The 15,493-nt window shown below is 41.7% G+C and overlaps 2 protein-coding genes across 2 annotated transcripts; one reads left to right on the top strand and one right to left on the bottom strand.

Moving 5' to 3' along the window:
• Positions 1-1,294: 1,294 nt before the first annotated feature.
• Positions 1,295-5,837, bottom strand: fth1b (ferritin, heavy polypeptide 1b). Its single transcript, XM_079809093.1, has 5 exons — positions 5,633-5,837; positions 4,933-5,038; positions 4,662-4,808; positions 4,447-4,572; positions 1,295-1,751 (listed from the first exon to the last, which is right to left on the bottom strand). Exons 2-5 carry the CDS (start codon positions 5,032-5,034, stop codon positions 1,593-1,595), a joined length of 534 nt encoding a protein of 177 aa, XP_079665219.1. The 5' UTR covers positions 5,035-5,038; positions 5,633-5,837; the 3' UTR covers positions 1,295-1,592.
• A 369-nt stretch (positions 5,838-6,206) lies between these two features.
• On the top strand, positions 6,207-9,353 carry plex9.2 (PML-like exon 9.2). Its single transcript, XM_079809024.1, has 2 exons — positions 6,207-6,322; positions 8,615-9,353. Exons 1-2 carry the CDS (start codon positions 6,259-6,261, stop codon positions 9,169-9,171), a joined length of 621 nt encoding a protein of 206 aa, XP_079665150.1. The 5' UTR covers positions 6,207-6,258; the 3' UTR covers positions 9,172-9,353.
• Positions 9,354-15,493: the final 6,140 nt, after the last annotated feature.

Genomic DNA, 15,493 nt, shown 5'->3' with positions numbered 1-15,493 from the left:
CAGCTGATTGGTCCAATTTCAGTTTGAGATCTCTTATCCAGAACATAACCTGCCTTGGAGCAGCTCAGCCGTGGAGTGTAAGTTACTATGGAGATGAACACTGCTAAAAGCCAAACCACTTTTTGGCACAATCTAATCTTAAACACATCTGGCTAGCCAGCTAAACCGGCTTCATGGTATAGGCCCCTGGTTATTAAAGGTTAAAGTCACCTGATTTGTAAACAAATACATACAAGACCATTTTTATAATAATAACTTCTTAATTATATAAGGTGAGCAGCCCTATTAATAATAAAAATGATGATAACACTTTAAATATAAAGAAAGACACAAACAACTTCACTCGTTTTAGACATTTTTATTAAGGTCAACTCATTTGAACGATTACATATAGAATATTGCAAAGTACTAAATGTGGCGTGTATCCGGTGTTTGGGCTACAGCCAGGGTGCGATTTACAGGTCTGACCCCCCTAAAGAAAGCTTGACCCCCCTCCCCACCGACGGACGTCGAAACAAGATGTTGCTTGAAGAAAGTAGTCCACCCGTAAATAGGATTGACTGATTTTGAATTGTAATTTTGGCCTCCCCTGAAATGGGTCACACCATAAACTCAACCTGAGCTGCTGAATTAAAAGCGTATAAAAGCGTGCTCGTTCAGGGACGTGCATTTATTGCATGGGCGAAGAACATAAAGTGTTTAAAACGCATGCACACAGTTCAAAACTGTTAGCTACACTGCAAAAAATGCTTTTCTTACTTAGTATTTTTGTCTTGTTTTCAGTCCAAATATCTAAAAAATCTTAAATTAAGAAGCATTTACTAGACAAGCAAAAGTTTGTGTCTTGTTTTGGGGGAAAATAACTCAAAATTAAGGGAGTTTTTGCTTAAAATAAGCAAAATAATCTTCCAATGGGGTAAAATAAATAATCTTGTTTTCTGTTTGAATTCAGATTATTTTGCTTACCCCATTGGCAGATTATTTTGCTTATTTTAAGCAAAAACTCTCTTAATTTTGAGTAATTTTACCCCAAAATAGTGAATTACCCCAGTGTGAATGCAGTGTGAGGGTCCGTACTGTATGTGTGTGTGTGTGTGTGTGTGTGTGTGTTTGAGTGGGAAAAAGAGAGTATGTCCTTTTCCGTACATCATAAAATGTAATTTAGTGGCAAAATTTTGTATAAATAATAAATATTTTATATATATATATATATATATATATATATATATATATATATATATATATATATAATTTGTCGTTTTTATTCTATTGTTTACTTTATTTTGGTTGTTTTGCTGTTTTTGAAATAACTGAAATCATTTGGCGGAGTGATATGGAACTGTAATGCGGTCAAAACCTGCTGGAACTACTTTAGCCATGCGTTCCCCTGAACATGATTACACACTTTAGAACCAATCAGAATCAAGCATTCAACAGCACCGTAGCGTATACACGTATATAATGTGTAATTCGCACCCTGGCTATAGCTATGGCTTATGAAGGGTTCGGGCAGAATCTCTAGTAAACTACAGCAGAGTTTCCGACACGTCTGTGACGCGGTGGCTATGATTGGCTGACCGGAGAGAGGCCGTCTAAGAGCTTTCCTTCCCCAGAGTGTGCTTGTCGAACAGATACTCGGCCATGCCGTTCTGCGGGGCTCCCATGCGCCTCAGGCTGCTCACCCAGTCCGCCAGCTGCTTGATGGACTTCACCTGCTCGTCCAGATAATGCGTCTCCAGGAAATCACACACCTGGTGTGAGAGAACCAGCACATCACACACATTCACAAAGTGCTTTCCCACTAACAATCGGTTGCTGTAATTACAGCTGGTGATTTTAAAGGGTTAGTTCACCCAAAAATGAAAATTCTGTCATTAATTACTCACCCTCATGTCGTTCGACACCCGTCAGACCTCCGTTCATCTTCAGACACAAATGAAGATATTTTAGTGTAAATCTGATGCTCTGAAAGGCCTCCATTGGCACAATGGCACGGTTCACTCTCAAGACCCTTAAAAGGCACTAAAGACGTCGTTACAAAGTCCATCTCACTACAGTGGTTCTACAATAACTTTATGAATCGGCGACAATAGTTTTTGTGCGCAAAAAAACCCTAAATAACGACTTATATAGTGATGACGATTTCAAAACACGGCCTCATGAAGCTTCGAAGCGTTATGAATCAGTGAGTCGATTCAGCAGTTTGAATCGCCAAATTTCAGCAGTTTGACACGCGATCCGAATCATGATTCGACTCACTGATTCATAACGCTTCGAAGCTTCATGATGCTTTGTTTTGAAATCGTCATCACTATATAAGTCGTTATTTAGGGTTTTTTTGCGCACAAAAACTATTGTCGCCGATTCATAAAGTTATTGTAGAACCACTGTAGTGAGATGGACTTTGTAACGACGTCTTTAGTACCTTTTAAGGGTCTTGAGAGTGAACCGTGCCATTGAGCCAATGGAGGCCTTTCAGAGCATCAGATTTACACTAAAATATCTTCATTTGTGTCTGAAGATGAACGGAGGTCTGACAGGTGTCAAACGACATGAGGGTAAGTAATTAATGACAGAATTTTCATTTTTGGGTGAACTAACCCTTTAATTCACGGTTAAAGCTACATTCAGTTAAACAGGCACGATCTGATCTAGGGTCAGTTTGAGAGATCGCACACACAGATCTGATCCTGAGCTCAAACCCTCCCAAGAGGAGACGATTGAATGGATAAATTAGGTTTAATTCCAGCCGGCTGATTTAAGAGGAACACTAAAGGCATTCTGGGTAACTCCCATAAGAAATACTGACCAACAAAGCTCACATCTCTTACAATAAAGTACCGTATCGCAATGTTATTAGATTTTCCATGACTTTTGCAGGAGTTTTCCAGAAATGTATGACCAATGAAATGTTTTTTAATTATTTATATTATCTATAGTTTCCATGACTTTTCTAGCAGGCATGTATTTAGTAAATAACTGGTATTTTAGTATCATTCATATTCAATTATAGTTTTTACTCATATATTTTTGTTTTCATATTTATTTTAGTTTAAGTATTAGCACTTTTGTTGTGTTTTTGTCATTTTAGTTTGTTCTTGTTTTAATGTCTAGATTTTATTTTCAGTTTAACATTAACATTAACATTTTATCAAGTAATTTTAAAATGAGTGATTATTAAATAACTGTTATTTTAATATAAAAGTGTAGCTTTTATTCATATTTGGGGTTTTTATTTTTATTTTTATATTTTCCATTTTCATATTTATTTTAGTTTTTAAAAATTTAAATGAGTATTTATTAAATAACTTATTGTAATATCATTATTATACAATTATTTATATTTTGAGTTTTATTTTTATATATATATTTGTTTATAATTCAGTTTAAGAATTAGTACTTTTGTTGTGTTTTTGTCGTGTTTATTTGTTCTTGTTTTTTTAATGTGTACATATTTCAATTTTAGTTATTTTAGTACTTAAAATTAAACAACATGGATATTAAATAAAATAAGTTCATAATTTTTAAACATTTTATAAAGTAATTTTAAAATTAGTGATGGATAAAAATAGCTATTTTAGTATCATTAAGATGCAATTATAGTTTTATTCAGATTTTAGTTTGTTATATTGTCCATTTCATATGTATTTTAGTTAAAAAATGTAAATGAGTATTTATTAAATAACTGTTATTTTAATATAATTATTATACAACTATAGTTGTTATTATTATTATTCATATTTTTTTTTAAATATTGTCCATGTTCATATGTATTTCAGTTTAAGTATTAATACTTTTGTTGTGTTTTTGTCATGTTTATTTGTTCTTGTTTTTTAATGTCTATACATTTCAGTTTTAGTTATTTTAGTACTTAAAATTAAACTACATGAACATTTTTATAAAATAAGTTAATCATTTTTAACATTTTATCAAGTAATTTTAAAATGAGTGATTATTAAATAACTGTTATTTTTCAAATAAGTTAATTTTAAATTAAATATTTTACATTTAAAATTTAAAAAAATGTTCACGCATTTTATCAAGTAATTATAAAATGGGTTATTAATAAATAACTTATTTTAGTATCATTCATATACAATTATAGTATTTATTTATATTTTAGGTTATTTATATTTTCTGTTTTCATATTTATTTTAGTTCAAGTATTAATACTTTTGTTGTGTTGTGTGTTTGTCATTTTCATTTGCTCTTGTTTTTATTAATTTCTTTCAGTTTTAGTCATTTTAGTACTTAAACTACATGACAATTAAAAAAAATATGTTTGTGAATAACAGTGTTATCTTTAACTAAAATTAAAACCATTTTTACTATTTGAAATAAATGTTACATAAAATAAAATACATTTAAAACAATGACAATGTTTTGTAATGTTTTAGTTTAGTTGAACTCATTTTAATATTGCATGTTTTGGGTGTGTGTACTCACATGTGGATCATTGTGTTGAGTCGCCACCTTATGAAGTTCCAGTAGCGACAGATTCACGCTCTTTTCCAGAGCCAGAGCACATTCCAGCGCTTCCAGACCACTGCCCCACTCATCCCGATCCGGCTTCTGCACACACACACACACACACACACACACCACATAATGCTCATTTACTCCAGCCGATGGACATCAAACTCCCGTCATCCGTCCTGTACCTTGATGTCCTGCAGGTAGATCCGTCCTCCTCTCTGGTTCTGCAGACCCATCAGCTTCTCCGCATGTTCATGCTCCTCCTTAGACTGCTCGTGGAAAAACTTGGCAAAATTGGGCAGAGACTTGTCATCCCTGTCAAAATAATACCCCTGGAGAGAAGAGCAGTCCACCATGAGCCCATATGACACCACCATTCATCATATTAATGTCACGCGTGATCTGTCTGTCTGTCTGTCTGTCTGTCTGTCTGTCTGTGTGTGTGTTCTCTCTCACCATGGACAGATAGACGTACGAGGCGTACAGCTCCAGGTAAATCTGTCTGTTGATGGCCGCCTCACACTCCTGATGGAAGTTCTGCCTCACCTGAGAAGTCATGATTCTGAAACACATTCAAATGTGTTATTACACAAATATTACCAATTTTTGTTATGTTTATGCTGATCATGGCTGCATTTATTAGATCAAAAATACAGAAAAAAAACAGTAAAATTGTGAAATATATTACAATTTAAAATAAGTGGTTTCTATGTGAATATGTGTTAAAATATAATTTATTCCTGTGATCAAAGCTGTATTTTCAGCATCATTACTCCAGTTCTCAGTGTCACATGACCCTTCAGAAATCATTCTCATATGATGATTTATTATCAATGTTGTTGTTTTTTATATCAGGATTCATTGACTTCTTTCAAAAACATAAAAAATAGTAATGTTTCCAAAACGCACACACAGACAGACACACACATACACATACATACATATATATATACATACAAACATATATACATATATATACAAACATATACACACACATATATATATATATATATATACATATATATATATATGGTTTTCAATATTTTCTACACATACATATAATGTGCTACGCATAGATACTTTATAAAATACTGTGTAAGTAAGCAATATGTGAATACAACAGCGCTGTTTATTGAATATGAATTTATGTACTTACTCCGAGACAATGATCCTTCACCCAAAACACGGAGAGGGAAAACCACGTGCGATTCCTCAAAATATCCTTAAAAAAGACACGAGACCCAAAGCGAGAGAACGAGACAGCTTCAGCTCGAGTGGAGTGTGTGTGTGTGTGTGTGTGTGTTTATGATCAGACGAGCATGAATTATAGGGTGGATGACATAAACATGCGCACGCGCGTTATTCTAGCCCCCCAAAATAAACCCAGAAGGCCACCTTTCAAAATAAAAGTGTTGATTAAAATAATAAATCAAAATTATTTTATAAAACGCACACGTGTGATTTAAGAAATGCTAAAAACATAATATATACACTAAAACGAAAAAAAGAAAAAATACACGCGTTATTTATAACATGAATATTAATTAAATCGTGGTGACGGTTTTGCTAGGAGCGTCCAATCACTGAACGTTCTAATGCATAGCACACGCCCTCAAAAGCCTGTCTCGCCTGTCGATTAGCGGCCGCCCACTGATGTCTGCCTTTCAGCCAATCAGTTCAGACTACTGAGAAACGTCACGTTGCACCGTAATTAATATTCATGAGCCAAACATTCACCATAGTAGACGGAAACACAACATCTGATGAGTTTAAAAATGAGTAATGGATTCTAGCTCGCTGCATCCGCCGTGTACTGTGTTCTTTGATTTAGAGACAACTGGTCTAGGTATGTGATTTTATTAATGAATTGCTTATTAACCATGAGAAATGTGTAAACGATCGGATGAATCAAGCGTTCATGCTCGTCTCTGCTCAGTGTTTGGACAACAAAAGTTATCCATGGCTTGGTTACAGCATTTTAGGCATCATATTCTCAAATCCTAGTATATATATAGGCTAATGTTTTTGAAAGAAGTCTCTTATACTAATAAAAGCTGCATTTATTTGATAAAAACAGTAATATTGTGAAATATTATTACAATTTAAATAATGTTTTTATATGTTAATATACTATACTACCAATCTTTAATGTTTATGCTGAACATGGCTGCATTTATTAGATCAAAAATACAGAAAAAAATGTAAAATTGTGAAATATTATTACAATTTAGAATAAGTGATTTCTATGTTAATATATGTTAAAATATAATTCATTCCTGTGATCAAAGCTGTATTTTCAGCATCATTACTCCAGTCTTCAGTGTCACATGATCCTTCAGAAATCATTCTCATATGAGGATTTATTATCAATATTGAAAACAATTGTGCTGCTTCATATTATTTTTATAACCTGTGATCATTTTGTCAGGAATTATTGATGAATAAAACGTTAAAAAGAACAGCATTTATTCAAAAAATAAATATTTTGTAACAATAATCACTATTGTTCAAAAGTTTGAGGTCATTCTTTCTTTCTTTCTTTGAAAGAAATGAATAATTTTATTCTGCAAGGATGTGTTAAATTGATAAAAAGAGATAGTAAAGACTTATATTGTTAGTAAAGATTTCTATTTTAAATAAATGCTGTTCTTTTAAACGTTTTATTCATCAATGAATCCTGAGATTAGAATGATTTCTGAAGGATCATGTGACAATTCAGCTTTGATCACAGGAATAAGTATATTAAAATATTAAAATAAGCCATTATTTTAAATTGTAATAATATTTCACAATATTACATTTTGTGTATTTTTAATTAAAGGGTTAGTTCACCCAAAAATGAAAATTCTGTCATTAATTACTCACCCTCATGTCGTTCGACACCCGTCAGACCTCCGTTCATCTTCAGAACACAAATGAAGATATTTTAGTGTAAAGCTGATGCTGAGAAAGGCTTCAGATAGGCCTCCATTGGCATTCAGTACATTTACACTCCCAAGACCCATAAAAGGCACTTAAAACGTCGTTACAAAATCAAAATAACACCTTTATCCAACTTGTTCTTGTCTTCCGTGTGTGTCTCCACGACGCATGCGCGAGAATATGACTTAGATCCGGCGTTCGGACACATGACCCAGAAGCGATTTGTTTACGAGCAGAGGAAGACGCGCGTAGTTCTCGGCGTAGTTCTCAAAATCTTTTTATTTTTTGAAGCTTTGATTGTGTTTACAGTGTGCAATATAACATGTGTTCATGTTTCATGTGTAAAAAAACACAGTATTTTTCACACAATTTACTTATCTGTATACCGCTGTTTTCACTGTCCTCAAAACTATGAAGTCCCTCCTTCAGAAATACGTAGCGAGTTCTGATTGTGCCAGCGGTTCCCGTGTTGTGATTGGACAGCAGCTTAGGGCACGTTGCCCGGAAAGGTCACGCCTCTTACCATAACGGGGAGATGAACGCGCTCAAACTGAAGGCCAAACAAAGGTGATTTGACTCCGGGATGAAAATAACAGCGTCTGAACGACATGGCGACAAACGCAACCGAACCGAACCGAACCGAACGCAACACTTCCTCTTCTCCACGAGGAAGAGCAACAAGACCACGCCCCCTTTTTCGCATATTCTTGTGGGCGGAGGTTAGTCAACAAACTGTTCTACTGACGTCATTAAAGCAGGAAGTACCAGGATGTAGTCCAAACCGGCCGTTCGCTGTAGGCTTTGAAAGGGAACTTCTGTCAAATAAAATATCTCGCTTGGCATTGAACTTTGAGCTTTATACTTTTACAGGTATTATTTATGCTCTAACAGCAACATTACACACTAACTAAAGTTTGAAAAATGGGATCACGAAGAACAGGACCTTTAATGTACTGAATGCCAATGGAGGCCTGTCTGAAGCCTTTCTCAGCATCAGCTTTCAACTAAAACATCTTCATTTGTGTTCCGAATATGAATGAGGTCTTACGGGTGTCAAACGACATGAGGGTGAGTAATTAATGACAGAATTTTCATTTTTGGGTGAACTAACCCTTTAAATTGAGCATAAGAGACTTTCAGAAATGAAAAATAGTCATATTTCCAAACTTTTGACTGGTATGTGTTACTTTTCGATATATATATTCTCCATCTCCAGACAACTCTTGTGATATCGTCCAGCTGGCCGCAGTGAGTGGGGGTCACACTTTCAACCTCTTCATGGTTCCCCGTCGGCCGATGCAGCCCAGCGCATCCAGGGTTACAGGTTTCCGTGTGAGGCGCCGGCGTCTGTTTCTCCACCACAGGCCGGTTCTCACCAGCTCTCTCCGAGAAGCCCTGGTTTCCTTCATTACCTTTCTCCAGATGTTGGGTCGGCCGCTCCTGGTGGGTCACAACATCCGCAGGTTTGACTGTCGCGTTTTGGCCAGAGCTCTGGATGAGTTCAGCCTTAGGACAGACTTCCAGAAAGAGGTGGGCGGATTCGTGGACACCCTTCCGTTGGCCCGACAGCTTCTCAAAGACAGTGGCCTCCAGAGCTTCAAGCAGGAGAACCTGGTTAAGAGCCTCCTGGGAGTTTCATATGCGGCCCACAATGCTCTAGAGGACGTGCAAGCCCTGCAGAGACTCTACTGGGCCCTCAAGCCCACGGCCAATCAGATTCAGCAGCACATTTTCACTCTGGACTCATTGGCTGCTGCGTCTGTCAATCATTAGGCCATTTGGACCATCATTTATGTGAGCACTTCAGTAAAGCACTGGATATCACAAGAGAAGAAAGCAGAGGAACGTTTGGACGTCTGATTGATGATTAAATGTCCAGCTGGTCTCAATTTGTACATTAACATTTCGTATCAAGTTTGTACTGTTTTTTTTTAAATAAATAAATAAATATATTTAATACATATTTGCAGTGTGTAAATTGTAGTGGCATCTAGTGGTGAGGTTGTGAATTGTAAATATATACATATTATAACCATTCCTGAAGCATTTGTGCTTTGTGTCAGGAGCATTATCTGCTGAAAGAGCCACAGCCAGCAGGAAAACCGTCTCCATGAAAGGCTGGACATGGGCTCAGCAATGCTTAGGTAGGTGGGACGTGTCAAAGTCACATCCACATGGATGGAGGACCCAAGGTTTCCCAGCAGAACATTGCCCAAAGCATCACTGCCTCCACCGCCACGCCTTCTTCCCATAATGCACCTGGTGCCATGTGTTCCCCTGGTAATCCACACACACACACACACACACACACCCGGCCATCCACGTGATGAAGAAGAACACGTGATCATCAGACCAGGCCACCTTCTTCCATTGCTCCGTGGTCCAGTTCTGATGCTCACGTGCCACTGTTGGTGCTTTGGGCGGGGTCAGGGGTCAGCATGGGCACTGGTCAGCGGCTGTGCCGCCCCATACACAACAAACTGAGATGCTCTGTGTATTCTGACACCATCAGAACCAGCATTAACTTCTTGAGCAGTTTGAGCTCCAGTAGCTCGTCTGTTTGATCGGCCCACACGGGCATCAATGACCCTCGGCCGCCCATGACCCTGTGGCCGGTTCTCCACTGGTCCTTCATGACCCTGTGGCCGGTTCTCCACTGGTCCTCCATGACCCTGTGGCCGGTTCTCCACTGGTCCTTCATGACCCTGTGGCCGGTTCTCCACTGGTCCTCCATGACCCTGTGGCCGGTTCTCCACTGGTCCTTCATGACCCTGTGGCCGGTTCTCCACTGGTCCTTCATGACCCTGTGGCCGGTTCTCCACTGGTCCTCCATGACCCTGTGGCCGGTTCTCCACTGGTCCTTCATGACCCTGTGGCCGGTTCTCCACTGGTCCTCCATGACCCTGTGGCCGGTTCTCCACTGGTCCTCCATGACCCTGTGGCCGGTTCTCCACTGGTCCTTCATGACCCTGTGGCCGGTTCTCCACTGGTCCTTCATGACCCTGTGGCTGGTTCTCCACTGGTCCTTCATGACCCTGTGGCTGGTTCTCCACTGGTCCTTCATGACCCTGTGGCTGGTTCTCCACTGGTCCTTCATGACCCTGTGGCTGGTTCTCCACTGGTCCTTCATGACCCTGTGGCTGGTTCTCCACTGGTCCTTCATGACCCTGTGGCTGGTTCTCCACTGGTCCTTCATGACCCTGTGGCCGGTTCTCCACTGGTCCTTCATGACCCTGTGGCTGGTTCTCCACTGGTCCTTCATGACCCTGTGGCCGGTTCTCCACTGGTCCTCCATGACCCTGTGGCCGGTTCTCCACTGGTCCTTCATGACCCTGTGGCCGGTTCTCCACTGGTCCTTCATGACCCTGTGGCTGGTTCTCCACTGGTCCTTCATGACCCTGTGGCTGGTTCTCCACTGGTCCTTCATGACCCTGTGGCTGGTTCTCCACTGGTCCTTCATGACCCTGTGGCCGGTTCTCCACTGGTCCTTCATGACCCTGTGGCCGGTTCTCCACTGGTCCTCCATGACCCTGTGGCCGGTTCTCCACTGGTCCTTCATGACCCTGTGGCCGGTTCTCCACTGGTCCTCCATGACCCTGTGGCCGGTTCTCCACTGGTCCTTCATGACCCTGTGGCCGGTTCTCCACTGGTCCTTCATGACCCTGTGGCCGGTTCTCCACTGGTCCTCCATGACCCTGTGGCCGGTTCTCCACTGGTCCTTCATGACCCTGTGGCCGGTTCTCCACTGGTCCTCCATGACCCTGTGGCCGGTTCTCCACTGGTCCTCCATGACCCTGTGGCCGGTTCTCCACTGGTCCTTCATGACCCTGTGGCCGGTTCTCCACTGGTCCTTCATGACCCTGTGGCTGGTTCTCCACTGGTCCTTCATGACCCTGTGGCTGGTTCTCCACTGGTCCTTCATGACCCTGTGGCTGGTTCTCCACTGGTCCTTCATGACCCTGTGGCTGGTTCTCCACTGGTCCTTCATGACCCTGTGGCTGGTTCTCCACTGGTCCTTCATGACCCTGTGGCTGGTTCTCCACTGGTCCTTCATGACCCTGTGGCCGGTTCTCCACTGGTCCTTCATGACCCTGTGGCTGGTTCTCCACTGGTCCTTCATGACCCTGTGGCCGGTTCTCCACTGGTCCTCCATGACCCTGTGGCCGGTTCTCCACTGGTCCTTCATGACCCTGTGGCCGGTTCTCCACTGGTCCTTCATGACCCTGTGGCTGGTTCTCCACTGGTCCTTCATGACCCTGTGGCTGGTTCTCCACTGGTCCTTCATGACCCTGTGGCTGGTTCTCCACTGGTCCTTCATGACCCTGTGGCCGGTTCTCCACTGGTCCTTCATGACCCTGTGGCCGGTTCTCCACTGGTCCTCCATGACCCTGTGGCCGGTTCTCCACTGGTCCTCCATGACCCTGTGGCCGGTTCTCCACTGGTCCTCCATGACCCTGTGGCCGGTTCTCCACTGGTTCTTCATGACCCTGTGGCCGGTTCTCCACTGGTCCTTCATGACCCTGTGGCCGGTTCTCCACTGGTCCTCCATGACCCTGTGGCCGGTTCTCCACTGGTCCTTCATGACCCTGTGGCCGGTTCTCCACTGGTCCTTCATGACCCTGTGGCCGGTTCTCCACTGGTCCTTCATGACCCTGTGGCCGGTTCTCCACTGGTCCTTCATGACCCTGTGGCCGGTTCTCCACTGGTCCTCCATGACCCTGTGGCCGGTTCTCCACTGGTCCTTCATGACCCTGTGGCCGGTTCTCCACTGGTCCTCCATGACCCTGTGGCCGGTTCTCCACTGGTCCTCCATGACCCTGTGGCCGGTTCTCCACTGGTCCTCCATGACCCTGTGGCCGGTTCTCCACTGGTTCTTCATGACCCTGTGGCCGGTTCTCCACTGGTCCTCCATGACCCTGTGGCCGGTTCTCCACTGGTCCTCCATGAGCCTGTGGCCGGTTCTCCACTGGTCCTCCATGAGCCTGTGGCCGGTTCTCCACTGGTCCTCCATGAGCCTGTGGCCGGTTCTCCACTGGTCCTCCATGACCCTGTGGCCGGTTCTCCACTGGTCCTCCATGACCCTGTGGCCGGTTCTCCACTGGTCCTCCATGACCCTGTGGCCGGTTCTCCACTGGTCCTCCATGACCCTGTGGCCGGTTCTCCACTGGTCCTCCATGACCCTGTGGCCGGTTCTCCACTGGTCCTCCATGACCCTGTGGCCGGTTCTCCACTGGTCCTCCATGACCCTGTGGCCGGTTCTCCACTGGTCCTCCATGACCCTGTGGCCGGTTCTCCACTGGTCCTCCATGACCCTGTGGCCGGTTCTCCACTGGTCCTTCATGACCCTGTGGCCGGTTCTCCACTGGTCCTTCATGACCCTGTGGCCGGTTCTCCACTGGTCCTTCATGACCCTGTGGCCGGTTCTCCACTGGTCCTTCATGACCCTGTGGCCGGTTCTCCACTGGTCCTTCATGACCCTGTGGCCGGTTCTCCACTGGTCCTTCATGACCCTGTGGCCGGTTCTCCACTGGTCCTTCATGACCCTGTGGCCGGTTCTCCACTGGTCCTTCATGACCCTGTGGCCGGTTCTCCACTGGTCCTCCATGACCCTGTGGCCGGTTCTCCACTGGTCCTCCATGAGCCTGTGTCCGGTTCTCCACTGGTCCTCCATGACCCTGTGGCCGGTTCTCCACTGGTCCTCCATGACCCTGTGGCCGGTTCTCCACTGGTCCTCCATGACCCTGTGGCCGGTTCTCCACTGGTCCTCCATGACCCTGTGGCCGGTTCTCCACTGGTCCTCCATGACCCTGTGGCCGGTTCTCCACTGGTCCTCCATGACCCTGTGGCCGGTTCTCCACTGGTCCTTCATGACCCTGTGGCCGGTTCTCCACTGGTCCTTCATGACCCTGTGGCCGGTTCTCCACTGGTCCTTCATGACCCTGTGGCCGGTTCTCCACTGGTCCTTCATGACCCTGTGGCCGGTTCTCCACTGGTCCTTCATGACCCTGTGGCCGGTTCTCCACTGGTCCTTCATGACCCTATGGCCGGTTCTCCACTGGTCCTTCATGACCCTGTGGCCGGTTCTCCACTGGTCCTTCATGACCCTGTGGCCGGTTCTCCACTGGTTCTTCCTTGGAGCACTTTTGATAGAGACTGACCACTGCAGACCGGGAACATCCCACAAGAGCTGCAGTTTTGGAGATGCTCTGACCCAGTTGTCTAGCCGTCACAATCTGGCCCTTGTCAAACTCGCTCAAATCCTTACGCTTGGCCATTTTTCCTGCTTCTAACACATCAACTTTGAGGACAAAATGTTCACTTGCTGCCTAATATATCCCACCCACTAACATGTGATGAAGAGATCATCAGTGTTATTCACTTCACCTGTCAGTGGTCATAATGTTACACCTGATCGGCGTATACATATGTATATATTTGTAAATGCTGTTAAACGATTAATTGTGATTACTCGCATCCAAAATAGAAGTTTGTGTTAACATGTGTGTGTACGGTTTATAATTGTGTGTATGTGTATATATATATATATATATATAAAGGATTTTTATAAATTATACACTTGTGTATATTAAAAATATACACAAGTGATTATATATATATATATATATATATATATATATATATATATATATATATATATATATATATTTATTCAAATATACATTATTATACACAGCACACACACACATATTATGTAAACACAAACTTTTATTTTGGATGTGATTAATAGTTTGACAGCACTAATATATATTTATATTACAGTACCGTACAAAAGTTTAAGGTCAGTACGATTTTTAAAAAAATGTTTTTGAAAGAGTTTCTTCTGCTCACCAAGGCTGTATTTATTTGATTAAAAATACAGTAAAAATAGTAATATTGTGAAATATTACAATTTAAAAAATGATATATAATTTAGTGTTTTCTATGTGAATATATGTTAAAATATAATTTATTTCTGTGATCAAATCTGTATGTTCAGCATCATTACTCCAGTCCTCAGTGTCACATGACCCTTCTGAAATAATCTAATATGATGATTCACTGCTCAAGATACATTTATGATTATTATCAATGTTGAAGACAGTCGTGCTGCACAATGTCATATGTACTCCAAAATGCATTGTTTGATCAAATTTGACTGTCATAATCTATTTGAATTTCATCCAAAGCGGTAAGAACAGGAACATGACGCAGTATAACTGTAAAAGTAAATAAGACGATCCAATAAAAGACAGTGTCAACAACCCTGTAATTAACGCCCAAGCTGAATGACTGTAACCTTTGTCTGCATAAATATAAGCCATAAAAACCAGACTGATCAGGTGAAAGATTACAGAATCGTTATTTATTAGGGATTACAATTACATACAGAGTTCCTCTTATCAGTCACATGCTCCATTACAGCTCAGAAAGTGCCATACATTCATTCATTCATCATTTAAACTCTGGCTTTAGCCGTCGAAAGCATGCTCTGATGATCCCATAACACTTCAGAATAATACAGATCCGGAAATATAGAAATAATCCCGGAGGCCAACAGGGTTGAGGTCAGGCTTCTGGTTTTACACGTACAAATCTGAAGAGGGTACTAAAAATACAGTAAACAAACATCAGGGTGCCAGTAATTCCCAGCATCCTTTGTGCTCTCAAGTGCAAAATACCTACAGCAACAAAACAGAACCACAGATCAAGCCATACAGTCGCCAACGAGGGAGAATAAAAATCGGTAACAAAGTTTCGCATGTATGAAAACCCTTTTTCAGGTTGGCAGGGTTGTTTCTAAAATCAGTTGCACTGGTAATCAAATCCCAAAACTTGTGTCTGTCGCCCGTTTCGCAAAGAACGGACTTAATAAAACCCTAAAACTGTTTTCTTCATGGAAGAGGTATGTCTGCAACAAGGACTCGCTGTTCTTTAGCAGTGATACCATGAAAAAGTCATGTTAAAATTGGTCTGTTACCGGATTTTTATGTAAGAGTAAATTTGTTAGTCCTCCATCTGTGTTTTTTTTTTTTTACGTCCGTAAGCAAAAAATGTCTTTGTTTCATTAAATGTTTATATCTTGCAGCCAATAGCG

Source organism: Gobio gobio (assembly GCF_949357685.1).
Source record: "Gobio gobio genome assembly, chromosome: 25".
In the NCBI taxonomy this organism is placed as follows: Eukaryota; Metazoa; Chordata; class Actinopteri; order Cypriniformes; family Gobionidae; genus Gobio; species Gobio gobio.
Note: the sequence above shows the minus strand (reverse complement) of the source record. Positions and strands in the feature narration are given on the sequence as shown.